Raw genomic sequence first — 26,564 nt, 5'->3', positions numbered from 1 at the left:
ATAATCGATTTATATTGTGTCTGGATTCCCTGACCCAGTTTGTGGAATGTGTTATTCTGTGGGTAGCTGTCTGAGAAACTCACACACTCTTTACCCGTGTGATATTTAAAAAAAGAAATCGTGGCTCAGTGGTTGAGCGTCAACCCATGAACCATGAGGCCACAGTTGGAATACCGGTCAGGGCACATGCCCAGGTTGCTGGCTCTATCCCCAGTGTGGGGCATGCAGGAGGCAGCTGATCAATGGTTCTCATCATTGGTGTTTCTGTCTCTTCCTTCCTTCCTGCAACCACTGAAAACATTAAAAGCAAGGGAAGTCTTTCAAAAGACCTTTCCTGTGCGGATATGCTGACCAGCCCTGTAAGATGGCCTCCCAGGGACCGAGATGACAGGTGCCACTCCATGTAGTGAGGCAGGGAGATGAGAAATGTGGGTCATAATTCCAGGTCTAACGATGTGAACTGCAGGACCCTGAAACGGATCACGTGGCACTCAGAGACCCAATTCGTGGTGCTACTCACAAAGGAAAGGGTGAGACTGGGTTCTTTCTGAGAGTTCTTTCCGTTCTCAATCTAATGCTGCAATGAAGCAGCGGTCAACACTTGGCACGTGACACGACTAAGGCTTTATGGAATCGGAGTAGACACTGATGTATGAGAGTCTTACCAAACGTGTCTGCGGCTCAGCACTCAGAACTGCATGTCTCGATTCTGTACTGTATCTATTCAGTAGGCTCTGTTGATGCTTTTCCAGATGCTTTCTACTTCCCAGGCTTAATTTGGATATCTCTTCTCCGCTAGGAGCTTGTTCAAGGACTAGGAATGCCAGGATTAGATGCATATGACCCAGTAGACTTATTACTTAGGAATCTTTGGGCCCTTCCAAAGGAACAGCCCATGCACAGGTGTTATTAAAGAATAGTCTGGACAGTGTGGCTCAGTGGTTGAGCGTCAATCAGAACCAGGAGGTCGCGGTTTGATTCCCAGCCAAGGGCACGTGCCCGGGCTGTGGGATCGATCCCCATGGGGGGGTGTGTAGGAGGCTGCCGATCAATGACTCTCGCTCGTCATTGATGTTCCTCTCTCCCCCTCTCTCTTCCTCTCTGAAATAAAGAAAAAGGTATATTTTAAAAAAGAATAAAAAAAACTAGTTGTTTACATTTGAAGCATGATTTATTGCAAAGTGCTATAGCTGCTCTATCGGGCAGTTTCATTAAATTGGTGTATTTTGCCTCATTTTTATTCCATTCCATAGAGAAGTAAATCCAGAGCTTCTTAGCCATGCTCACTGCTGCTCAGGGGGAGTGTCCCGGGAGGGTAAATAGAAGGCCATCTGGGCATACTTCAATGTCATTTTACCTTGTCCTGCACTCTGGAGTATGATGACTCTTCTTTGCTGATTGTGGTGATTTCCGGTAATCCACCTCTCGCCAGTCAAAGCTCCAATAGTGCTGCAGTGCCTGTGGCCCTGAAATTTCCCTGTCTTCCCTCAGGGGAGAGTTGGTCAGCTATGACACCCAAAGGACCCTCTGCCGTCCGTTTATAGGGTACTCTTGGAAGACTGGGGGCAAAGACAATGTGCAGCCAGTGGGGGGCGATGTTTTCCTTGTTGGGGTAGGTAAATTGGTGATGGAAGATGATGTGTATTGTACCAGCTCATAGCATGAGATGGGGCACATTTTCAGTCCTTAGTGAATACGTTATTATTCTGCTTTATAACTTCGCCTCTAGGTTTATAGACAACAGACTCATGTATGTTGTTAAGACTTGGCAAGATCCTCCAGAATATGTGATTTAGTTTAGGGTTTTGGCACAGTGTCCTCTCTGTTGTTTAACTTGGGGAGAAGAAGCTAGCCTGTTCTGTGATCAGAGTATCCCCTCGTTTTGCTGCTGAGCAAATAGGGTCTTAATTTGTATGTGGAGGATTTTATATCTAGACATAATTCAGGCTCCTTTTCAGAATGTGGGGGTATGGGGTGTGGACAAACTACACTATTGTCTTTTGAATTTCTTTTGCTAATTCATTCACAAATTAGAGAAATATAATAATTTTTATCCTATACTTTATATTTCCAGTGTTAAAGATAACTATGTTTTTTTTTTGTGTATGCAAGTTTAGTTAATAAAATTTATTGTTAAAGTACCGAAGAAGACTTTTTCTCCCAAAGAATGCCAACATTTAGAAACAACACAGAACTTGTGTTTCCAGAATGCTTTGTAAGAAAAATGTATAGAAAAAAATTGTCTCTACATTGTATAATTTTGAATTTTCAAATTCTTTAAAAATGTTTTATTATTATAGAGTTATGAATGAGATAAGGATATTTGTGACCTTTAATATTTATTCAGCTTTGTTTTAGAAATTCTAACCAGTACAACTATCCTCCCAAAACAAATGAGGAAGAAAGAGAAATAACCATTAGTAAATTTTATGATTGACTACTTAAAAAAATAGGCCATGGAAATGAAGATACATATAAAAATTAAATGAAAGGGCTTATGTTTTCTTATGTTTAATCTCAGTAAGAATCACATAAACGCAACTTAAACAAAAGTGAGATTTGTTTTTACCTTTTAGATGGACATTATCCAATATAATATGAGCACATATTTATTGAACATTTATTGTGTATTAGGTGTGATAGTAGCTCACTTACTCATTAAAAATAACCCTTGTCCAGCCAGTGTTGCTCAGTGGTTGAGCGTCAACTCATGAACCAGGAGGTCACCATTTGCTTCTGGGTCCGGGCGGGGTTATGGGCTCCATCCCCAGTAGGGGGCATGTAGGAGACAGCTGATCAGTGATTGATGTTTTTATGTTTCCTTTCCTCTCTCTGAAATCAATCAATCAATCAATCAATCAATCATCATTCACCCTTTGAGGTAGGTATAAAGACGTAGCCTCTGCTTTACAAGAACCTGCAGAAATGTTGAGTAACTGCCCCGGGGCTGTAGAGCTAGTCCATGACTGAGCTGGGAGCTGCATCCCGCTGCAGAGGCAGGTTCGAGGACCGTTCTCTCACCCACGGAACTGCCTCCACGGTGGAAAGCATCCGGGTCAGTGAAGGTGTCTGGGAGGAACTGGCCGGCCCCCTGCACTGAAGGTGTGGGGGACGCTTCTTGCACCTCCTCTCTAGAGCTTTTGAGGTAACGCTCTTCAACACCTACGGTCCAGCAAGTCCGCTTCTAAGGACGTAACCAGGCAAGTGTGAGAAGAAGTGTAGGTGATGTACCTCAGTATGGTTCATAGCCAAAATCTGAATGGGCATGTGGAGGGAGGTGTTTAGCTGAATTATGGCACTTTGTCCATGGGAAGTCTTACGACGGTTGGAAAGGATGATATGGTGCTATGTGTATGAATACGATTGCCTGCATGACGCTTTGCCTGAAAAAGAGCAGGTTACAAAACGGTGGGTACTCTGTGGCATGACCTCATCTTCCCTGTACGTCTGAGTCGCTGTGCATGTGTTTATAGACCACAGGGAAGTGGGCTGGCATCTTGGGATGGTGGCTGATAGTTATCTTCGTTATCTTTTCTCCTCTCTTTTGAGATTTTGTAGTGGGCATGTGTTATTTTTATAAATGGAAAAAAGCTCTAAAAGTATTTTTTTTTTTCTTATTCTCTTAACTCTTCATTTTGATGAAATTCGGTTGGCCAGTTTTACCTGGGATTCAAGGCTGCCGGAACGCAAAGCTGACTTTTGCAGAGAGCCCTTCCTGAAGGCTCGGAGTGCTGGTTCCCTGCACTGCGCTGCCCAGAGGCGAGGTGTGGGGTGCCGTCATTAGGGGGCGCCAATGAGCTTTGGGTGTGCCCTGACAGGCAGCACGCACCTCGCTGGCTCCAGCTCCCTGGTTTACACATGGCGTTTTCCATCACCTGGTCCACATAAAGAGAGAACTCTGTGAAGTCACTAAATAGAAGCGGTCACTGAAAGTTACAGCAGGTGAGAGTTGACAGCTGCCTCTAACACCAACAAGTGCCGTTTACAACCAGGAATCCTTTGGCAAACGGTCAAAATATTTCTTTCGTGATCACATATGCAGATTCTGATTAGCAAGTTCTTTCCTTCGTGAACCTTTGATGGCGAAGCTTATGCTCCATTGCACACCACCCTGGGTGTAGACTACGCTGGTATTGAAGTCTGTAGGGAGTCTTTATTTATTTATTTATTTATTTATTATTTTTAAAAAATATGTTTTATTGATTTTTCATAGAGAGGAAGAGAGAGGGATAGAGAGTTAGAAACATTGATGAGAGAGATTCATCCCCTACTGGGGATGTGCCGGCAACCAAGGTACATGCCCTTGACCGGAATCGAACCCGGGACCTTTCAGTTCGCAGGCCGACGCTGAGCCAAACCGGTTTCGGCGGGAGTCTTTATTTTTTACTTAGACGTTGAGCACATGCACTTAAAACTGCTAATTTAGTGGGCGACGTTCTTTCAAAGCCTTCGTTAGGAGTAACTAATTGCCTGACAGACCTCACTGCCCAGCCTGTGTGGCTCAGTTGGTTGAGCCTCGTCCCATGCACCAGGAGGTTGCCTGTTAGATTTCCTTTGATCCCAGTTGGGGCACATACCTGGGTGTGGGCTCGGTCCCCAGTAGGGGGCGTGCAGGAGGCAGCCCATTAATGCTTCTCTCCTCGCTATTTCTCTCCCCCCCCTCCCTTCCTCTCTCTGAAATCAATAAAAACAAAATCAATAAAAACATATTAAAATAATCAGATTAATGGGGTAACGGATAAGTGCATAGAGTTTTTGAGATTCTCCCCACCCCCAATCACAACCAGTTATATTGATTTAATTTGTTTGAAACTATTATTTAAAGCCGCGACATCTTTTTAAATTGAATAATGTAGCAGTCTAAGAAAAATAATTTTATTTATAAAAAAATTTATGGGTTTATTTATTTGAATAGATTTTAACCTATGGATTAAAATGTTTTTGGTTTTTTTTTTCTTACAGTGTATTGAATTTGGGAGCAGGAATCCAATTTCTATAAATTTAATATGTGAGACTATAAATTGACTCATTGAAGCAAATGAAATTTCTCAGCATCTTTAGAAAGAAATTGGCCATTTTACTTGCAGTCATCTAACTCTAATTGATGTATGACCTAATTAAAACAGGTCTGTCAGTGTTTTGTAAGAATGATCTATTCTCCAGCAATCTTTCCACCAGGCTACAAACTTTACTCCATTGTATGTTCCCGTTTGTTCTGTCAGGTGGGGAGGGGAGGAGACACTGGCCTGCTCTGTGTGAGGACTTAGGGCCCGGGAGTCGGCGGGGAGTCGGCGGGGAGTCGGCGGGGAGCAGGGGAGTGTGGGGCGCTGAGAGCCAGTGTGTGCGCGTCAGTGCCTTCGGGGGAGGGAGCTGGTGTGCAGGCAAGGTCCCCAGACGAGGCACCCCCAGTCTCTTTCTTCCCCATTTCTAGGACAAGAAGCCATCGCCATCTTCCTTTAGCACAAACTCAAAGCCACGGCATGTGACTCAGCCCTGACACGGCATGTGACTCAGCCCTGACACTGGAGGCAGAACTGCTCCTCTAGCTTCCTGAGGGCTTCTCTTCTCCTTTTTTAAAAATATGTTTTTATTGACTTCAGAGAGAGGAAGGGAGAGGAGAGAGAGAGAGAGAGAGAGAGAGAGAGAGAGAGAGAGAGGGAGAGAGAGAGAGAGAAACATGGATGAGAGAGGAACATCAACTGGGGATCGAGCCCTGAAACCTGGGCCTGTGCCCTGACTGGTGACCTCCTGGTTCATAAGTCGACCCTCAACCACTGCGCCACACCGGCTGGGCACCGCAGGGTTTCCAGGCACAAGTGTCCATGTGCTTGCTCAGGGGAGCTCTTCAACATGCATTCGGTGTCCTTTAAAGATGGGCGGGTGCGAAGAGACAGGCACGGAGACGCGATGTTGGCCGAGTCTCCCTCTGGAAGGGCTCCCAGCAGGAAGCCACGCTCTCGGCCTCTGTGCTGCCTGCCCTGTCCTCCTGCAGAGCCCGCGGGGCTGTCCCGAAAGAGGGAAACTGCAGCTTCTCAGCACCACGACGGGCTTGTCAGGTTGACCAACGATAACAAACCTGTGGCTCAGAACAATTGAGTAGGCGAAGACTTCCTGGGAGCAAAGCTCCAGGAGGTGGTCCAGGACCGAGACGCAGAGGGCGGGAGGAGGAAGGCGAGGCAGGTGACCTGGGACTCTGCCGTGGGGGCGGGATGTGCTCGGCACCTGCATGGAAAGCACTGGCTTTCAACCCCGTAGAGAGATGATGTCATTGTCCCCCAGTTCTGTGGGAAACCCTGGGCACCCCACGACGGGGCCTTGTTATGGAACCAGGAGGAGCTCGGGCATGCGGGAGGGCAGCAGGCTGGGAAGGTGTCCCTGTGGGCTCAGCCTGCCACCATCAGCTCGGAGCCTCTGTCCAGACGTCAGATCTAGACTGAGTATTTCCATCACCGGGTAGCTGTAGAGGTTATGTGAGGGTGAGGGTGGGGCAGGAGAGGCCAGGAAAGCAGGCCTATTAATGGCAATCAAATTTCCTAGAAAATAGGATGGAAAGCGTTTGATTTTTGACAGAAGTTCGAATTATGGGAATCAGTTTATATATCTCACAATAAAATGTAGATGATAATCACAAGTATGGCTTACTTACTAAAAGGAGACAGAACAAGTGACGAGTTGAAATTTTTAGAGGGTTGGGGGGAGGGGGTGTTAATCTTTTTCAAGAAAATGGTATGATCACACATATTGGTATTTGTCTTCCTCACCACCATCGTGCGAGTCCTATTGCAAACCCCGCCTGGGGGTCTGTCCCTTCCCACGGCCTCTCTAATCCTGTAACATCCCAGCTGCTCTTCGCGCTCTTGTCCTTCAGTTGTCAACTCTTCTAACCCCACCCGACCCCTGTTCATTCGCGCTTGGTGTGCAATTCAAGTTGTTTTTCAAAATCCCACTCATTGACTTTCCTGAGTCCCTGATCTTTTGTTAGTTCCTGCAGCTCCTCTTGGCGATCGGTTTATTGTTGGACGGTTGGGATTCTGCGAGTGACTGACGGATGCACGGGGCCGTGACTGGCAGGCGTCCGCTGTCATTGCTCGGGAGGAATGGTGGAACGGGGACCGATTTAAAAAGGCTTCAGCTCACTGTTTTGTGTTTCTCTTTTCCCTTTCTCCTTCCGCTCCTTGATTGAGTGGAGGAGGATAATGACTCCGTAGCTAAAAAGGACCTCTTTGTGGTCCAGAGTGTTTGGAAACCGTAGTGCTCTGAAAAGGCAAGCGGTCCTCTGGGGAAGGCTTTCAGACCTGCTTATCCTAATGCTGGAATCGAGATTAAACTTGGGGTCGTCGATAAGGGGGATCATGCTACTGAAGGAACCGGGGCTCTGCTGCATTTACGACATTGACTTGAAACCCTGAAGAGAAATGATTTCATCTTTCCTTAAACCCGCATTTTGCATGTTGATGTTCAGTTAATTTTTTGGTTCTTCTGGATGATTCTCTATGCTACTGGGAATTGTGTGACTTTTTTATTAGTATTTAAAATTTCATTTTTTTAAGCCTTAAGAGTGCCAGTTCCTTGGGGAATGGAGTCTTTTCAGTCGCAGCCTGGAGGTGGAGCAGTGCCTGGCACATAGTAGGTGCTGAGAACTATTTGTATGAGCATCAGGCATGCTTAGCACGCTGTGCGTATGACTTACATGGGACTCCCTTCTCTAACATGGTTATTTCTTACTAGAGGCCCGCCGCACGAAGAGATTCATGCAATAGGCCTTCCTTCCCTTGGCTTCCAGCCCCGGTTTTCTTGTGGCACCCTGGACCCAGGCCTTCGCTCTGGCCTGCCGCCAGAGTCTGTTGTCTTCCTCTTCACTGCTTCGCTGCAGACGCCAGCTGGAGTCTGCCATCTTTGTCTTCGCTGAGGTTGGAGTCCTGCTCCTGTAGATCCCTTCGCTGCTGCCCTCCCTGTCATAGCAGGCCTCCTGTCCTGCCTAGCCACCACACCTGGAGCAGTTGGGAGGCCTCCATCTTTGTCCTTCTAATTTGCATATTCCATTCTGATTGGCTGGTGGGGGTAGCGGAGTGATGGTCAATTTGCATGTTTCTCTTTTATTAGTGTAGATTGTTTGATTTCATCCCTTACCCCTTTTCCTGTTCTACTATGACTTATGTTGACCTCTGTAATCATGGTGAGCATCAATTGGTAATCTCAGACTCTGAAATTTCACCGGTGTGTTTGCTGCTTCTGCCCACAGCCATTGCCTTGTACCAGTGAAAGGACTTCCGGTAGAAATCTTATTGTGGTGGCAAACCACTTGTGATGCTAAAAACAATAATTGATCACTCAGTTGAATGGACATTGTTCCAGGTGCTCTGCCAAGAAAATCATCTCAGTACAGTTGCCAACTAGAGCGAACATCAGCCCATCACGTCCAACTCTCCATGAAGCATACACTCAAGTGGTGAGGGTCACTGGGTGTTAGTGTGTGAAAAGTTCCATGGAGGAGAGGTAAAGCAGGGAAAGGGGTAGGTCGTGTTGGGACTGTTGTAATTTTATGTAGGATGGCCGGGCAAGGTCCTGCCGAGAGGGGGGCATTTGGGTAAAATGTAACAAGAGTAAGCCACGTGGATATTGAAGAGAAGCCCTTCTGCGGCAGAGGACATCACAGGTGCAAAGGCCCTGTGGTTGGTGTGGCTGGTGCCTTCTGAGACCAGAGTAGCATGAGCATGGGTAGCCATAGTGGCAGATGAGGCCAGAGAGGACCGGGGACCAGATCACATGGGCCTCGTAGGCTGTTGTTAGGGTTTTGGCTTTGACTCTGGGGGAAATGGTGGCCAGGGGAGGGTTTTGGGGAGAGAGTAGATGGTGTTCCAGTTATGCCCCAATTAATTTGTTATCTGTCTAGACTTTGTGGGACAAATGCAGAAGAACTCCAGCTCTTTCTCTACCTAAGAGGAGTAGTTAGCAAACGGCAGCTCGTGAGCCACCTGCGGCTCTTTGGCCCCTTGAGTGTGGCTCTTTCACAAAATACCACGGCCTGGGCGAGTCTGTTTTGAAGAAGTGGCGTTAGGAGAAGTTTAAGTTTAAAAAAATTGGGCTCTCAAAAGCAATTTCAATTGTACCATTGATAATTGGGCTCTGTTGACTAATGAGTTTGCCGACCACTGGTCTAGATGTAGGATGTGAACTTGGCTGCTGTGGCGGTGGGGGCGGAGAGTGAGGAATGTGCAGGCTTAAAGAGGTCTTCTGTGGGTCTGCAGGCTCCGGTCACGAGAGTTTATACAGGTGTGAGCTCTGGTGTTTTATGGAATAAACAATAGTATTTAAACGCAGTTGGTTATCTTTTCTAGCAGCTTTTGACACTCAGTAACTAGAAGCTTATGTTTTGTGGTTTCTCTTTGCGAGGAACACTTTCCCACACAAACGTGCTTCAGCCAACACAAAATAATGCAGAATTCTGAAATAGCTGAGTGCCTGGGACCAACTATTGGCAATTATCTGCAGCTTTACTGAAGATAATGCTTCGGGATATGTTCATGGAAAAGAAAAAAGACACCGTCCCCGCTAAGGATATAGAGTAGGGGTGTCGAACTCAATCAGAGAAGGGGCCAAAATCTAAAGTCCAGCCTAAATCGCGGGCCGAATGGTTTACTGAACAGTCAAACTGACAATGTCATAAACTGACAGCGGAGTGCAGTGATGACAGCGCGGTGCGGGCCACATTGCAAGGCCTGGCGGGCTGGATTTGGCCCGCGGGCCTTGTGTTTGACACATGTGATATAGAGGGAGTAAACGTTTAATGTCTTTCCGAAGAGATGACCCTAAAATGAATGGATTCCATTTCCCTCACGTAGCTCGGCAATACTTGTGAATAGATAAGCAGGCCACCCAAAGGACTGGATATAAAAACAAACAATCTCTCTCTTTTCATGAACACCTGGATCGATCATGACACTTCCTGTGTACTTACTGAAAAATAGGTGGAATTTTAACAAGGTCGGGGAAATACAGGAAGTTTCAGATTCCATTTTCCTAATGTGACATGATGTTTACAAATGATTCTTGAGATGAAGTTTTGCTCCTCCTGTTTTAATAGCATTTAAAAAGTAGAGATCGATGTTTTAAAAAACTGGTATCCATGCCAATGACTGTCCTTCCATTAAGGGACTCCTGACAATCTGTCCTCCACTATGGGGATAAATGAGTAAGATGATGCCTTTGTTTTTCCCACATGCGCTATCCTATATATTTTTTCATTGTTGGTAGCATTACTGATATCTCCGATTTCCTCCCCTTCCCTCCCAGCCCCTACCTACCTACCCTCCTCCTTATCCTATATTCTTTTTTTTTTTAATTTCTTTGTTGATTAAGGTATTACATATGTGTCCTCATCCTTCCATTAACCCCCCAACCCCACCCTCCCCACTCATGCCCTCACCGCTCTGGTGTACATGTCCATTGGTTAGGCTTATACATGCATGCACATAAGTCCTTTGGTTGATCTTCTTTCGCCCACCCTGTATTCTTATTTAAGGATCTGTCCTTTGGGCGCTGACATTTTGTTAGTGTTTTTTTTTTTTTTTTTTTTTTTTTTTTTTTTTTCTTTTCGTTTTCCTTTATTTTTCTGCAGCGTTCATTTCCTCTTCTAGGAACAGCTCACTCTTTTTTTGAGGCACTGCTTCCCGCCCGCCGCCCTCGGTGTCTGTGGAATTGCTGCGGATCATCAGGCATCATTTGGTCAAATTTCGGGGAGAAGAGCCTTTTTTTTATTTTTTATTTTTTTATTATTTATTTAATTTTTTAATTAAATTATTATCTGTGTACATAGCTTACCATTGCCCCCCCCCATACATGCCCTCCCTCCCCAGAGTTTTGTGTCCATTGGTTGTACTTATATGCATGTATACAAGTCCTTCGGTTGATCTCTTATCTCTCTCAGATCTTCCTACCCTCCCCGCTGTAATTTGACAGTCTGCTTGTTGCTTTACTGTCTCTATATCTATCTTTTGGTTCATCAGTTTATAATGTTCTTTATTATCCACAAATGAGTGAGGTCATGTGGTGTTTCTCTTTCATTGACTGGCTTATTTCACTCAGAAGAGCCTTTTCTCTGAGGGCAGCGGCCTGGAGGGAGCATTGCGCTTTCTGACAATCCCCGCCCCCCTCACCCCCAGGAGAAGAAATGAGGGTGGCCTCCGCCAGCCCAGGCTCCCTGCCCAATGCCCCGAAGTCACGGCATTCGCTGGCAGGTGGTCTCGGAGAGATCCTTCTGGCCTTAAGGGCTTTACTAGCACTCTCTCGCCGGGCAAGCTGAGCACGGGTTACGATTCTGGGTGACACACACCAAGCAGTGACTGCTTTCTCTGAGCAGTGGACACCGTGGAAGCCACTGCGGAGGGCCCGTGGCTGACAGTGTGGGGGTGATTTCTTTGTCTCAGGTGCCCCCTGGCATTGATGGGTCTCCGTTTTCCTAGGTCTCTCCCATCCCTCCCTTCTGCAGGCTCATGGTCTCTCGTGTCCTTTCACACCAAAATAGTTTCCCCCCTTTTTTCCTCTCAGGTATTTGGTGAAACACACATGGAGTTTGAAGTGGAGTGTTGAAGTTGAACAGGGGTGTGTTTGAAGTTGAACAGGGGTGTGTGTGTGTGTGTGTGGGTGTGTGTGTGGTGTTTTTGGAATTTGAAGGGTGAAACAGGATGTTAATTATTATTGTTGGCTTTATTTATCAATATTCAGTGTAGGCTAAGATCCTGGGGTGCGTTTCCAGCCTGTAAAAATCACTGGATCCTTTAGGGGAGGTTTAGTGAATGGACCTTGACCTCCAAATGCTTTAGCGAAAGTATTTTAAGTGAAAACACTTGGTTCGTGTCTCTGTCATCTGCTCCTGTCCGTGTCTTCTAAACAGAAGCTGCTGCTTCGGACACGGAGTTGTTTACTCAGGTGCTCTGCGGTTTGCTTAGTGATGGCGTCTGTCTTGGCCTCGGGAAGAAGAGAGGTTCATGCTCCGTGTTGGTGAGGCCGGTGTCCATGCCGGGGGAGCAGCGCAGCGCAGGCCTCATCGCCATTAGGAGAGGGGGGCTTGGAGAGGGCGGCCTGCTGGGAAATTGTGTCCTTTGGGAAGGGACAGAGAGCACAGAGGGTGCCACGGGGGTGGGTGTTATCTAAGAGCTTCAAGGAACTGCTTTTCCTTTAGTAGATATGGTGGGGACCACTCAGTTTTCCTTAGTGCGGGGTTTGTCTTCTGTGCTTTTCAGAAGAGCGTGAAGAAACCTCGCCTTTCTTATTGCAGAAGGCATAGGTCTGGAGCAAGAAGACAATCAGGAATTTTTAGATTCCAGTAGGAAAAAATGAAAAGAAAAAAAAAAAGCAGCCATGCTGGCTGTTTGAGCAGCACTAGTTTTTTCATATGTGAACACTGCATTGGTTAAGGTAGTTCTAGGCTACGATTTTTAACTATAACATTTAGAGTGGTTTGATTTTTCTTTTTCTTTTCACTTTTATGAGACTTGGCAAATTCACTTTTGCATGGTGTTGGGCCTTACTTTTCCTATAAGGGAGAAATGAAATTTCCCAAAGCAGGTTTGGTAATAGCTGCTCACTGTAGTCTAAGCATTCTGATTCTATTTATTTTCTGTTGATCTAAGCTGTGTAAAGGAAAACATCCGAATGAGGTTTTTGAACACTGACCTAAGAAGCCTTTTAGAGAGTCATGGGCAGGGCCCATTTTATTAGTGAAGGCTGGGGCCGTTACAAAGCAGAAACTTACGTTTGAATATTGTGTCATCCCTGGCCTCCGCATAACCAGGCACACACGACCCTCCCAATCCCCCCCCCGGAGTCTGGGGACATTGTTACTGGCATGTGTTGCATTGTCTGCAAACTCACCCAACGTGGTCTTCCCTCTTCTCAGCCTTACCAGCGTCTCTGGGATTCTGTCGTCACTTAGATGGGATTTAGTCCCAATTTCTTTTTCACTTTTACCCCCTGTATTCCATCTGTTGCCAAGTCTTTGGGGCGCGCTCGCGTGCTCGCTCTCGCGCTCTCTCTCTCTCTCTCTCTCTCTCTCTCTCTCTCTCTCTCTCCCCTTAATATTCCTGACTGCTATATTCCCTTTCTGTGTAGCTAACGTCCATTCTTCAGCATTCAGTGCCGAATGCCTTAATGAACCAATTAGCTGCTAATTTGCTCCCCACCTCTGCGTTCCTCCTCTGACCGTCAGCCCTACTACGTGCTCAGATCCAGTTTCCCAGGCGTCAGCCCTACTACGTGCTCAGATCCAGTTTCCCAGGCATAACCTTCCTAGTGGACTCCTCTGCCCAAGAGCCTGGTGGTGGTGGGGGGAGTCTCTGCCCCTTACTCTTGGTGAGGTTCCCACTGACCGCCTCCCCGTTCTGTGCCGCAGACCCTCCCGCTCCCCCCTTCTCTCCCTAACCTCGCACCTCACCACGGGCTGCGTCCCCAGTGTGGGAGAGGTGGGCTCGGAGGTTCTTGGACGAGTGGGCTGTTTGGAAGTCGGAATGGCGCGTTTGGGTGGAAACCGCTTGTCATCCGCTGGGGTGGAGTCACGAGCTGTAACTCAGAGGCACCGGGTCCTGCCGTAGGGGTGCCTGAGCTCCGGAGCCAGAAGCCCCGGGGACAAGGGTGCTCGGCGAGGGTGGACTGCTCTCCTCCTTCTCCTGAAGCCTGGGTCAGCCAGCACAAGGGAGAGCTGATAGTGATGTTTTGTGTGTAAAGACGGCCTTTTAAAAAAATTGCTTCCTTTTTAAAAAAATTAAATTTATTGGGGTGTCTTTAGCATATAATGTCTGTTCTCTGTTTTTCAAGACCTAGTGTTACTCTTCTCAGACTCTGGGCCAGAGAGAGCTACTCCAAACTAAATAAGGTATTAATTCGGGGATTATAATATCTTCCTATTAAAACAAGAGTCGTTGGTTTTCAAAAAAAAAAAAAAAAAAAAACTTTAGAGGAATATCGTAGGCATACAGTATTAGCTTCAGGTGTCTCACATAGCGACTCAGCATTTATACACCTTACAGAGCCGTCACAGGAAGTCCAGTGACGGTGCCACCGCCCATGGTTATGGTGGCGGTACTGACTTCACTCCCTCTGAGCACACAGTGGCTCTTCACTGAACACTCGCTCACGGTTTCTCTCTCCTCACAATGGTCTTGCATGACCCATCCCCGTTCATTACCTCCATTCAGGAGGCGGATCTGTCCAGGCAGGGTGGGATGCAAATATGTGAACCGATTGACTGATAAGCTCAGGACTCACCAATAACTTGTGTAGGGATCTCTTTCGTTTGTCAGTTTGTTTTGTTCATTAGGCTCCGCATATAAGTGAGATGACCTGGAGACATGGAAGCTCAGAGGGAAGGGGGGCTGGGATGGGTGGGAAGACATTACCCAAAGAACTTACATGCATGTATGCATCACCCGTGGACACAGACACCAATGCAGTGAAGGCCTGGGGATTGGGAATGGCGGGTGTGGGGTGGCCGGGGTCATTGGAGGGGGGGGGGTGGAAAGGGGAACATTTGTAAAACTTACGACAATAGAGATTAATTAAATAAACAGATACATAATTTGTAAATACTTGCGAATGGCTTAGAAAGAGTGAGTGCCGTGTGTGTGTGTGTGTGTGTGTGTGTGTGTGTGTGTGTGTGTGCTGGGTGCCGTAGTTTTAACTCTGTGGTGACGGGCGGGGCTCCTGAAAAAGACTTGAGTGAGTCACATCCCCACGCGGAGGACACGGAACCAGTGAACTTGGCCTCAGTGGTCTGTTTCACCCGTCCCGCAAGTGCCACGTTTTCCTGTCCTATTTTAAAAAAATATATATTTTACTGATTTTTTTACAGAGAGAAAGGGAGAGGGATAGAGAGTTAGAAACATCGATGAGACAGAATCATCGATCAGCTGCCTCTTGCACACCCTCTACTGGGGATGTGCCCGCAACCAAGGTACATGCCCTTGACCAGAATCGAACCTGGGACCTTTCAGTCTGCAGGCCGTCGCTCTATCCACTGAGCCAAACCGGTTTCGGCTGCCCTGCTATTTTGAAATGTAATAGCAGCAGCAAATACTTATGTGATGGGGGATGGGGTGGAGAGGAGAGGAGAGATGCCGTTTCTGAGAGAGAAAGGACACACCTACAGGGATGGCCGGGAAACCCCTGCCTCCTGACCTGCTGGGAGGAGCTGGGCCGAGGGCCTCGCCATCCTCTGACCTCAGCTGTGTCTGACGCCACCCGCTGACGGTGGAGCCCGGGCTTAGTTCTGGCAGCGGGGGGATTAGTGCAGAGCCAGGCCCTCCCCGAGGCTTTCCGGCGGGGAGCTCAGCTCGGTCGGTCCCTGGGCCGGGCCCTGACGCTGTGTGCTTGCCTGTCCCCAGCTGTGCAGGAAGCCCCCCTCGGCGCGGCGGGCGGGATGGCCGGCTCGGCCCGCGAGCACCTGCTCTTCGTGCGGCGGCGGAGCCCCCAGATGCGCTACACGCTGAGCCCCGAGAACCTGCAGAGCCTGGCCCAGGGCGCCAGGCCCGAGAACATGGCCCTGCAGCGGGCCAACAGCGACACGGACCTGGTGACCTCGGAGAGCCGCTCCAGCCTCACGGCCAGCATGTACGAGTACACGCTGGGCCGCGCCCAGAACCTCGTCCTCTTCTGGGACATCAAGGAGGAGGTGGACCCCAGCGACTGGATCGGGCTGTACCACATTGGTGAGTCACACGGGCGGCGGCGGCACCCGGCTTTTCTGTGTTTTCTCCTGCAAACCACGCACACAGGGAGATCCTTCAGGACAGCCGGGCCGGCTGGGCTGCCTTCCCGCTCGGGAGGAGGAGAGACAGCGGTGGAAATACCTTCGTTCATAGGAATTCTGTGGTCACCTCTCTCTCCTAATTAAATCCCCCAGTCTGCAGATGGTACAGTTTTTTTCCTTTTAACACTTCATGTCACCCTTGAGCAATAGCTCCACTTTGGAAAGAGGTGGCCATTGGCATTTATGGGTATTGAAAATATATATATATATATATATATATATATATATATATATATATATATATATATTTTATTGATTTTTTACAGAGAGGAAGAGAGAGGGATAGAGAGTTAGAAACATCGATGAGAGAGAATCATTGACCAGCTGCCTCTTGCACACTCCCTACTGGGGATGTGCCCGCAACCAAGGTACATGCCCTTGACCGGAATCGAACCTGGGACCTTTCAGTCCGCGGGCCGTCGCTCTACCCACTGAGCCAAACCGGTTTCGACAATTTATGGGTATTTTTAAACAGGCGGAGAAGACAAGCTGAAAAACGGCTCTGTGTTTTCTTTCTTTTAAAAAAAAAAAATATATTTCTTTATTGATTTCAGAGAGGAAGGAAGAGGGAGAGAGAGATAGAAACATCAGTGATGGGAGAGAACCATTGACCTGCTGCCTCCTGCACACCCCCTACTGGGGATCGAGCCCACAACCCAGGCATGTGCTCTTGGCCGGAATGGAACTTGGGACCTTTCAGTCCTCAGGCCAACGCTCTATCCACTGAGCTAAATGGGCTCGGGCTGCTGTGTTTTTTGAAGGTTGCATTTCATTAAGAACAACGTGCAGTCTACAGCATTACCTCAGAATTCTTTGATGTGTCCCTGATCAATTAGGTGAAGGGAGTGTCTACTCTTCCAATATATGGGTTAGAAACAGGTTCCTCTTTGTTTTCATAAACGTGTCCCCGCCCCCTTCAGCTAATTTGTATTCATAGGGAGGTGAGCGGTGAATAATGTGTCCCAGAAAATGTAAAGTGTGCTTATTGGAAAGCAAAGGTCAATATCTTGTCCCCAGCCAGACAGGAAATCTAAACCAAACTTGACAATGAAATCTAACATTCCCGAACGTTGAAGAACGTGTTCATGGAATGAAGGGGATTAAAAAAAAAAAAAATTAACATTAGTTATTTTATTAGGAAGACATCATTGCTTTCCACATAGATTATAAACCAAGCATTTTTTTGGGGTGGGGGGAGGGTTTGTAATAACTAAATTAGCGGGGGAGGACTTTTGTGGCCGTGCTTCTGGGCCAGGGGTGGTTTTGCTCCTGGAGGACATTGGGCGATGTCTGGACCGGTCTGCGGTGGGTACAGCTGGTGGGGGAGACGGGAGACCGGGGATGCGGCCCAGGCTCCTCAGATGCGGAGGACAGCCCCTCGCAACAAAAACTAACTAACGGTCCCCAAGTGTCAGCAGGGCCCTGCGGGGAAACCTCGTTCGAGGCAAAGCGACAAGCATCCTTGTTGAAACTGTGTTCGTGCTAAGGCCACTGGGCTTTATGTTTGTCCGGAACCAGGCATTTTAAATGAATTCATTTGTATTTACTTTTGTACCTCTAAATGTTTGATCATGCTGGATAGCAAGAAATCGAAAACGACAAAATTATCAATGCATTTTTCTCTCTCTTATGACAACAGCAGGGGGGAGGTCTTCAGTGCCGAGCATTTTCCCCAAGTGCGTTTAAATACACTTTCCAAGTGAGGCGGTTCCATGATGTAAACACTATGTTTTCATTTATGGTACCCGTTAGGTCCACAAAATATTTTACTTTTTGGCAGTTACTCTTTTGGCTTTTAGTAAATTCACCCTTTTGGATTTTATAAACTTTCTTTTTTTTTTTTTTTTTTTTTTACTTTTCTCATAATGCTTTTTCCTTCCCTCTGATTTTAGATTTCACAGTGCTTGATATGAGACTACAAAGAGCAGACTATGTTTTCTTAGGGGCTTTTTATGTGATACTAGAGGCCCGTGCATGAAATTTGTGCACTCGGGGGGGGAAGAAGGGGTCCCTCAGCCCAGTCTGTGTCCTCTCACAGTCCAGGAGCCCCATGATGGATCGCCCCCAAAGAGGGAGACCCCACCCACCCACCACAGCCCACTGGTCGGTGGCCTGGGCCTCCCTCTGCAGGGCGATCATAGGGCGACTGCTGGGCCCCCGACCAATCGCATTGCATCCACTATGCTGGTCTGGCACCAGTGGATGTCATAGCATGGCCGTCTGGACGGTTGTCTGCTGTTCAGTTGTTTGGTCCATTTGCATATTACACGTTTATTATTATAGATTTCGTTGGGACCTAATCAGTTTTATTATTTTTTATATGGGATGGTTTTTATTATTATTTTTTATATGGGATGGTTTTTCGTGGGTGTGAATGACAATCTGTGAGATCCTAGAATAACTTAAGACGTTGACTCCTGTTACTCCAGGCTTTCTCCCCCTTCCTTTGTGTTTCCCCACCCCACTTGTTATGTTTCTAGATTAATTGGAGAAGGAGCTAAAGAATTCATTTCATCTCTGAGTGACCAAAGTCTTTGTGTTCTTATGTATAATTTCCTAGAGGCAGAAATAGAGTCAAAGTTTTAAATCTGGAATCAATCTAAGGATTGAGCTCAGGAAGTAGAATTAGGACATACATCTCTTTTTTATTTTTAAATATGCTTTTATTCATTTAAGAGAGAGGGGAAGGGAGAGGGATAGAGAGATAGAAACATTGATGAGAGAGAATCATCCATCTGCTGCCTCCTGCATGTCCCCAACTAGGGATCGAGCTCAAAACCCAGGCATGTGTCCTGACCGGGAATCGAACCAGCAACCTTTTGGTGCACAGGACGGCGCCCAACAAACTGAGCCACGCCAGCCAGGGCAAGATGTCATATCTTAAGTTGTCTCCATGTGGCAGCCATATGGCATCCATCAAGAGGAGCACAAGCTAAGGATGATGTAAAGGACATTAGAAAAAGCATGGGCTGGTGCCGCAGAGTTCTTGGTATCTGCTTGAAAGTCTTCCCCTCTTTGTTTAGTGATGATTTGTGAGGCTTTCTCCTCCCAGCAGTCATTCCTACCTGAGCTGTACAGGAAGACGAGAAAGGGCAGAGGGGGTATGCCAGTTGCTTTCAAAGGCAGAGCGAGGGGTGAGTGGGCTACCTTGGCAGGGGGAGTGCTTGGGGCAGCTTCAATAGACGAGAAAACAGCTAAATTGTTTGAAAAAAAAAAAAAAAAAGACAAAGCAAAAGCTGCTTTGCAAACAGTCACTCCAAGTCCATGGGGAAACTTTGGAAAGTTGACCAGGGCTCCTTATGATAGGAAGGATCTTTCAAAGGAGTCACTGGTAATGTGAACACACGCACGCTTTCTGGGGCACTGTGAGAGGAAGACAGGGGAGTGCTGCTGCATTTGGAGAAGACCTGCAAGAAAAGGGAAAAAACAAACAAACACAAGGCCGGGGTGGGGAAAAGAGTTTGGGGTCCCAGTGGTGTGCGATGTAAGGGCGTCAGGGCGGACCGCTCCTGAGCGCGCCGGGAATAGATGTGCCGAGCGTGTGGGTTGTGTAACCGCAGCACGGACGACAGGAATAGCTGCAGACTTCTATACCTCGTGGCGGGAAGCAGCCGCTCCCCTTAGCTTGTATCCTGAGAATCTGGGCTGTCTCCTAGCAACGCTTGGCTTTCTTTGTGGAACAGAGAGTGGTCTCTATAGAAAGGAGTCCCAGGGCGGGAGAGTTGGGGAGGGCCCGGTGCGGGCGAGGTGCGGGCGAGGTGTCTCTGATTGGCATGCTTTGCATTTTTATTGTACTTCTCTTGGCTTCGTTCATCTGCCTCTCTACGAGTGTGAGTTTTTTAAAATTTTATTGTTGATGCTCTGACAGCTGTCCCCCGCCCTCCTCCCTCTGAGTTTTGGTTTTGTTTGGCGAATTGTCATGTGTTACACTATCTAACTCAGCTCCAGCTGACTTGCAGCACTCCTCATCTGGAGGGAAAGCAGCACTCCTCATCCTGGATCAGAAACGCAAATCTTTCTCTAGCCACTCCAGGCAGGATATGGGTCCTGCTGGGAATATGAAGAAAAACAGTTGAAAGCATCAAGACGCCATCTGGGGAAACTTTGGGTGTGCACACGGCTCTGGGAGCAGAGGCTGATTACCGTGTCTCACAGAGACCCCGAGTCTTGCAGTGTAGCTCTGTGCCAGCCCTGGAGCTCCAGACTACCACAGGGAATGCCTTGGACATGGCTTTTGGAAATCACTAGCTTTATGGTTTATCGTTGGTCTTCCGCATGAGCACGGACCGCTCACACACTGGACAGTGCCACCCATCGCCGCCTCCTCAGCTCACTCAGTAAACAGAGCCACGTGTGTGACTCTGTGCAGGAGCACTCAGGGTGCCCAGCTCAGACGCTTTCCCTGAGAAGTCGAACGGACACCCGTTAAGCAGGAGGCGGAGCCTAGGACACTGTTTCAGCCTCATCCTCTAATTCCTCTGAATGCTTGGTCTTGGGCTGACTTTTTGTTCGGAAGGAAAACACCTCCAAAGGCTCCTGTCGCCATTTCTCCTCTGCAGGCGACCTCACATGCAGGAACAGAGCTAGGAGGACGCGCACTGTGAGAATGAGAAGGATCGCCTGCGCTGTGCACCTGTGCTGCTCAGAGTGCCCGTCTGCCATCAGCTTGTCATTGATAAGAAACTTTCTCCAGAATGTGGGTCTGTGTAGCTGCCTCCCTTTTTTAGAAGCCTAGCTATTAAAAATTGTCTAAACTACATAACGGGCTTGATGGGGGTGTTTCATCTTCTGGCTAAGCTTCTTATCTCGTCCGGGCCCCAGTAACAGGCAATGGACCAGTGTTTGTCTGGACCACACTGGGAATACATACCTTAGTGTCCACCTGTCCATATCTTCGAAGATGAGCGGCAGAACAACTGTGTGTGGTTGTTGTTTTTTTGTTTTGTTTGTTTTTAATATATTTTATTGATTTTTTACAGAGAGGAAGAGAGAGGGATAGAGAGTTAGAAACATCGATGAGAGAGAAACATCGATCAGCTGCCTTTTGCACACCCCCTACTGGGGATGTGCCCGCAACCAAGGTACAAGCCCTTGACCGAATCGAACCTGCAGGCTGACGCTCTATCCACTGAGCCAAAAACGGTTTTGGCAGAACAACTGTGTTTCGATGTTGCCTTAAAAAAATACCACAGTTTGTGATTGTTTATGACAGTGGTCGGGAAACTGCGGCTCGCAGGCCACATGTGGCTCTCTGGCCCCTTGAGTGTGTCTCTTCCACAAAATACCATGACCTGGCCGAGTCTGTTTTGAAGAAGTGTCATTAGAAGAAGTTTAAGTTTAAAAAATTTGGCTCTCTAAAGAAATTTCAATCATTGTACTGTTGATACTTGGCTCTGTTGACTAATGAGTTTTTCGACCACTGGCTTATGACATTTTTCATGTCTTTGCATTTGGAGAGTAAAATAAGGAAAGGTCACAAGAATTAGCCAAGGCCTTAAGATCGTATGTTTTATTTATTTACTTATTCTATTGCATACAGGCACAAGTCGAATAGATAAATGGAGGGGAGCATGAGTACATAAAGGATATAAAAAAATAAAGGTGCTTCTTATTTAAAGGCATGTTCTAAGATCATATTTTTTTTAGATTTAAAATCTCAACATGTTAGCTGATATTTTATGGATAAACACTAAGATCCAGGCCTTAGCCGGTTTGGCTTAGTGGATAGAGTGTTAGTTTGTGGACTGAAAGGTCCAGGTTGGATTCCAGTCAAGGGCACATGGCTCTGGTCTCTCTCACATTGATGTTTCTCCCTCCTTCTCCCCTCCCCTCACCCTTCTCCTTTCCCTCTCTAAAACAAACAAACAAACAAACAAACCCCAAAACAAACAAACAATGGAAAAATATCCTCCAGTAAGGATTAACGACAACAGTGAAAAACCTTACAAAGCTAAGATCCAGAAAGGTGCTGCCATTACAGCTATTGGAGGCATTCGAGGTTGGGACTTGAGTTTGGTGTCCCAGTCTTCACCGCCTCTCCTCTGTGTTGAAACACATAGTCCATTGTTTTCTAACCTGTCGTTATCTGCTCAGCACCTTCATGATTTTTGCAGTACTGAATTATCACCTGTACTGTTCCTGTTTTTTTAAACCGTCACTGGATGAAAACAAAACAAGTGATTATCTGCCCTGACATTGTCCTAAGCCAGTGGTCGGCAAACTCATTAGTCAACAGAGCCAAATATCAACAGGACAACGATTGAAATTTCTTTTGAGAGCCAATTTTTTTAAACTTGAACTTCTTCTAATGCCACTTCTTCAAAATAGACTCACCCAGGTCTTGGTATTTTGTGGAAGAGCCACACTCAAGGGGCCAGAGAGCCGCATGTGGCTTGTGAGCTGCGGTTTGCCGACCATGGTCCTAAGCAGTAAGGCTTGGGGAAAGTTATCTGTGTTAGTTAAAGTTCTCTCTTACATGCAGCACACTTGGAGAAATTCTGTTATCAGTGGTTAAGAGCACAGGCTCTATAGTCAGACAGACTAGTAAATCCAAACTGCTTACTCGCTTGGTGATTTATGTAATCTTTTAAAACCACAGTATCTTAACCTATAAGAAAAAAAGACTAAGTACCAATAGGCCCTGGTGGTGTGGCTCAGTCATTTGGGTATCGTCCCGTGCCCCAAAATGTTGAAGTTTGATTCCTGGCTAGGGCCCATGTTAGGGTTGCAGGCTCAGTCCCCAGGAGGGGGTGTGCAGAAAGCAGCTGATTGATGTTTCACTCTCACATTGATGTTTCCCTCCCTCCTTCTCCCTTCCTCTCTCTCTCTTAAAAAAAAAAAAAAAAATGAATAAAAAAATTTTTTTTTTTTCAAGTACCAATATCATGAGAATTAAGATAATGTGATAAAGCTGTGGGGCTCACGGTAAGGTACTCTCATCATTATTTTGGTTATTGGTCAAATTAGTAATTTAAATAGTAATAATCATAAAGTCATTTCCTGGGAGTCTTAGGCTGAAGCACAAGCTCACCCACAGAATGAAATCACGAGAAGAGATTTCCACGTTAAGGTGTCCCCTTCTGTAACAGGAAGCAAAACCCATTCCTGTGACACAGAGCGCTGGGAATCACATAACCCTTAAAGGATCGGCGCTAAACAATGCAGTGCTGAACCCGGAGTACGCTGCAGGCGCTGCACCAACAGGATTTTCAAGGCAATGCGAGAACTGTGGTTTCATCCGAAAGTCAGCCAAACGGAACAGAGGATTTATGTGCCGGGCATGTGGTTTTCAGAATAGCTGTCAAGTGCGGTGAAGAGTGTGTCCGTTCTGGAGCTCACTGGGCATTTTTACGTGATTACTGCCAAAGAAGAGTGGTTTCAGGCCACACCTTTGAAGTTTTAAAAAATGCTTGTAGAAAGTAAGAGCTCTGGGCATGAAATGGTTTTGGAACAACTTCACCCTGAAGTACTTTCTGTTACCTAGTTCCACAGGGCAAGAGTAGGTGTACAGTTGTTCTTATGGAAAGTCATACAATAGTAAGCGATAATACAAGACTAAACTGTTTCCCGTACTCACCATGTAAACCTACTAGCATGTTTGCCCAACCCTGCATTATTCAGAATCGGTCGGCCTGTGCCGCAGAAATGAGCTAATCCCGAAACCTCAGCGGCTTAGAGAACAAAAGATGATTTATGGCTGGTGCTGTGTGGCCAGCCTGGGTAGGCATGGTCTTGCTTTGTACTGTCATTTAGTGATGCAGGCTCAGCACCCTCTTGATTTTTGCCACATTGGATGATGGGAGGCTCAGCCATCTTGTCATCACACCGTCAGGAACACAAACCCCCCTGAAGCAGGTGTGCAGGGAGGAGAGAGCTGGGAACGCTCACAGCAGCTCCTCAGGGCGTTGGCCCCACGGTGACACATTCCGCTCCTGCTCAGAGCCGTCCTTCAGCATCAGCTTCGGGACTGCCCAATGGCCCGCGAGCTGGGAAACGGGAGATGCCCTTAGCCACTGAGTGAGCAGCCAGGGTCTCTGCCAGAGCAGACGTATGTGTCTTGCTCCGCCCGTCTGCTCCAAAGCCTAAGACATCCTTGCATGGTCACTGCAAGAGACATGGGAGCATGACCAGACTGTGAAGCCTCAGAGGTAAGGCAGAGGAGGGAGGGTGGGAAGAGAGCAACCACTGAACTTGTATGCATGTATGCATCACCCATGGACACAGAAAATAGGGTGGTGAAGGCCTGGGCTGGGGGATGGAAGGGGGCTGGGAGAGGTTAATGAAGGGAAAAGGAGGATCTATAATACTTTCAACGATAAAGATTAAAAAAAGAGAGAGAAAAAAAAAAGAATACATGCTGGGGTTAGGAGGTGCCCTACTTTGGGGTACACTTTGCAAGGCTGTCAGGGGACTGAATGAGAAGCCACGCCCAGGGAGGACCAAGGACAATGTCTGACACTGTGCGTGCACAGCAGCTGTTCGCGGAATTCGCGGCATTGCATTGGCGCCGCAGGCCATCTCGGGCCTGTCTTTTAGTACACATGCTGGAAATTTCATTCACACAGAAGTCCATGTGTTCACAATAGTTATGGAAGACTTCCTTGAACAGTTAATGGTATAGCTCAGTGTATCCAAAGAAACTTCAGTACATATTATTCCCTAACATACTGGTTGCAAGCAATATTTGAAATGGGCATTCTCCTGTTCAACTATTGAGATGATTTTTATTTTCTACCAAGTTATGCATATAAATCCCCCAGTTAATCTCTCTGAAATAATTTTTAAAGAACCACCCGTGTTTAAGATTATAGTTCAAGGGCTGTCATTCTAGGTATTTTCCTCCCAAATTATTTTACAGTATGTTGACATTTTGCTTCCTGTTTGCCTACCGATGGCTTCCATCTTCAGTATGGAAATTGCTGTATGTTTATATAGACGTAAATTAATTTCCTGAATTTAGCATGTTGACTGTTGTATACTCTCATTTGTTTTTGTGTCTTTTCCTATTCTTTTGTTTCCAAAGTCATGTGTCTGCTGCTCATGCTGTCATTGATATTTTTTTTCCCCTGAAAGTTTCATGTAGTTTAGCATGAAGAACATCCACAGTGTTTTTGAAATTCTGAAGGATGTTCTTACATATTCATGATATAACTGTTATTAAATGATTGACGAGTCAAGGAATTGACCTTTTACTCTATGGACTCAGTTCTGCTTTTGGGGATACTGTAGTTACAGCACTAAGCTACATACACGATCAGAAGCCAACAGGCTACTATAAGACTAGCCTAAAAGAAACAACCTTGAAAATTCCAAGTGAGAATTCACGTTAAGTTAACTAACAGGATTCTAAATATTTATTCTCTATCTTCTTACAGCACCCAAGTAGATTTTTTTCCTTTAAATGTATGTATGTGGCACGTTATTAATGTGCTAGAACATTCCATGTGGACAAGAAAGCCTTAAGAATTCAGTGAACATTTGGAGGAGGTAACATTTTCAGGGTTGGGCCACTTGACAGCCATTTTTTGTTTGTTTGCTGTAACTGCCCAAACCCGTCACTCCTGGGCCATTTCCAGGAGGTAAACAAGGTGACCTGAGCTTGCACGTGGCCTGTGGGGGCTACTCACAGGTCAGCACACGTCGGGTGACTTTCAATTTTCCGCTGATTCATTGGCCTGAATAGAGTGCCATGAAACTAATAAAATTTCCTTAAAAAAATGGTTCTTATTACTTGTAAAGATGTTTCTCTAAGTACAGCAGTACTACTCAGACAAGCAGCAACAATATCACTTTGGCATTATGTGATACTGTGCATGGGAGGGACCTCATTGTTCATGAGTCTCACCCCAGGGTGAGGAAACCATATTACTTATTGAAGGAGCATGAATGTTGGTAGGGAGGTACTGTATTTTTATCATTTGGAAATATATATATATATAAAATTAGCTAAAAGGCTAATATGCAAAGTGCCCCCGTGGGAGTTTGACCAGGAGACTGGGAATTCTATTGCTTGCTATGATGTGCGTTGACCACCAGGGGGTGGCATGGAACAGAGGAAGGCCCTTGACTGCAGCCGGAAAGCCACAATCGGGCAAGGGACCCTACCTGTGCATGAATTTCATGCACTGGGCCTCTAGTTAAAATATATGATTCATCGGCTGACATTGATTGTAAACCTTAGTCACAGAGGTTTTAGGTTTTGGAAGGAAATGAGTGCTTATTCACCCCACTGGCCTCATGCTGCATGAGAAACCGAGGGTACAGGTGGATTAAGCAATTATGCCCACGGTGGTCAGTTAAATAGACAGAAAAAAAAGCAAAGTGTCTAATAGGACTTTCCTCGGCAGTGGGGTCCGGTGCACCAGGACGTGGTCCACGGGCGTTTGCTGTGCCCTGTGAGTATCATCTCATTGGTGAAGATTAATAGATGGTGACTCGGTTCCTGATAATGGGAGCTTGTAAGGATTTACTTTATACATCGTCTTTTATAGCACTGTCTACCGTAAAACAACCCTGCAGTACGGTCAAGACTTCAGTGCAAGCTTTTTATTGCCAAGCTGCCACTGTTCAGGGACTTCTCTTACAGGCACACAGGGATGCTTTCGGTCCTGCTGCCTCTCACGTTCCCTTCCCATGAAGCCCCCGTCCCCAGGCCTTTCTGCTGCATCTGAGGTGCATGGCACCTGACTGTTTGACAGAGTCTAAGAGATGCCCGCGACGGCCATGATGACGGAAATATGTCCTAGCAAGGCAAAGAACCCCC

The 26,564-nt window shown here is 46.7% G+C and overlaps 1 protein-coding gene across 5 annotated transcripts in view; it reads left to right on the top strand.

Annotated features, from left to right (window-relative positions):
• Nucleotides 1-26,564, top strand: part of HECW2 (HECT, C2 and WW domain containing E3 ubiquitin protein ligase 2) — a 226,022-nt gene that overhangs the window by 48,123 nt on the left and 151,335 nt on the right. For all 5 annotated transcript variants that reach the window (XR_014795809.1, XR_014795810.1, XM_084893123.1 and 2 more), the window contains exon 2: nucleotides 15,378-15,701. Coding sequence is in view for 3 of the 5 variants with exons in the window: in XM_084893123.1 (XP_084749249.1) it covers nucleotides 15,378-15,701 (324 nt within the window). In the remaining 2 variants the exon portion in view is untranslated. The remainder of the gene's footprint in view (nucleotides 1-15,377; nucleotides 15,702-26,564) is intronic.

This window comes from Pipistrellus hanaki, assembly GCF_964339955.1.
Source record: "Pipistrellus hanaki genome assembly, chromosome: 8".
Classification (NCBI taxonomy): Eukaryota; Metazoa; Chordata; class Mammalia; order Chiroptera; family Vespertilionidae; genus Pipistrellus; species Pipistrellus hanaki.
This window is presented reverse-complemented; position numbering and strand designations above follow the sequence as displayed.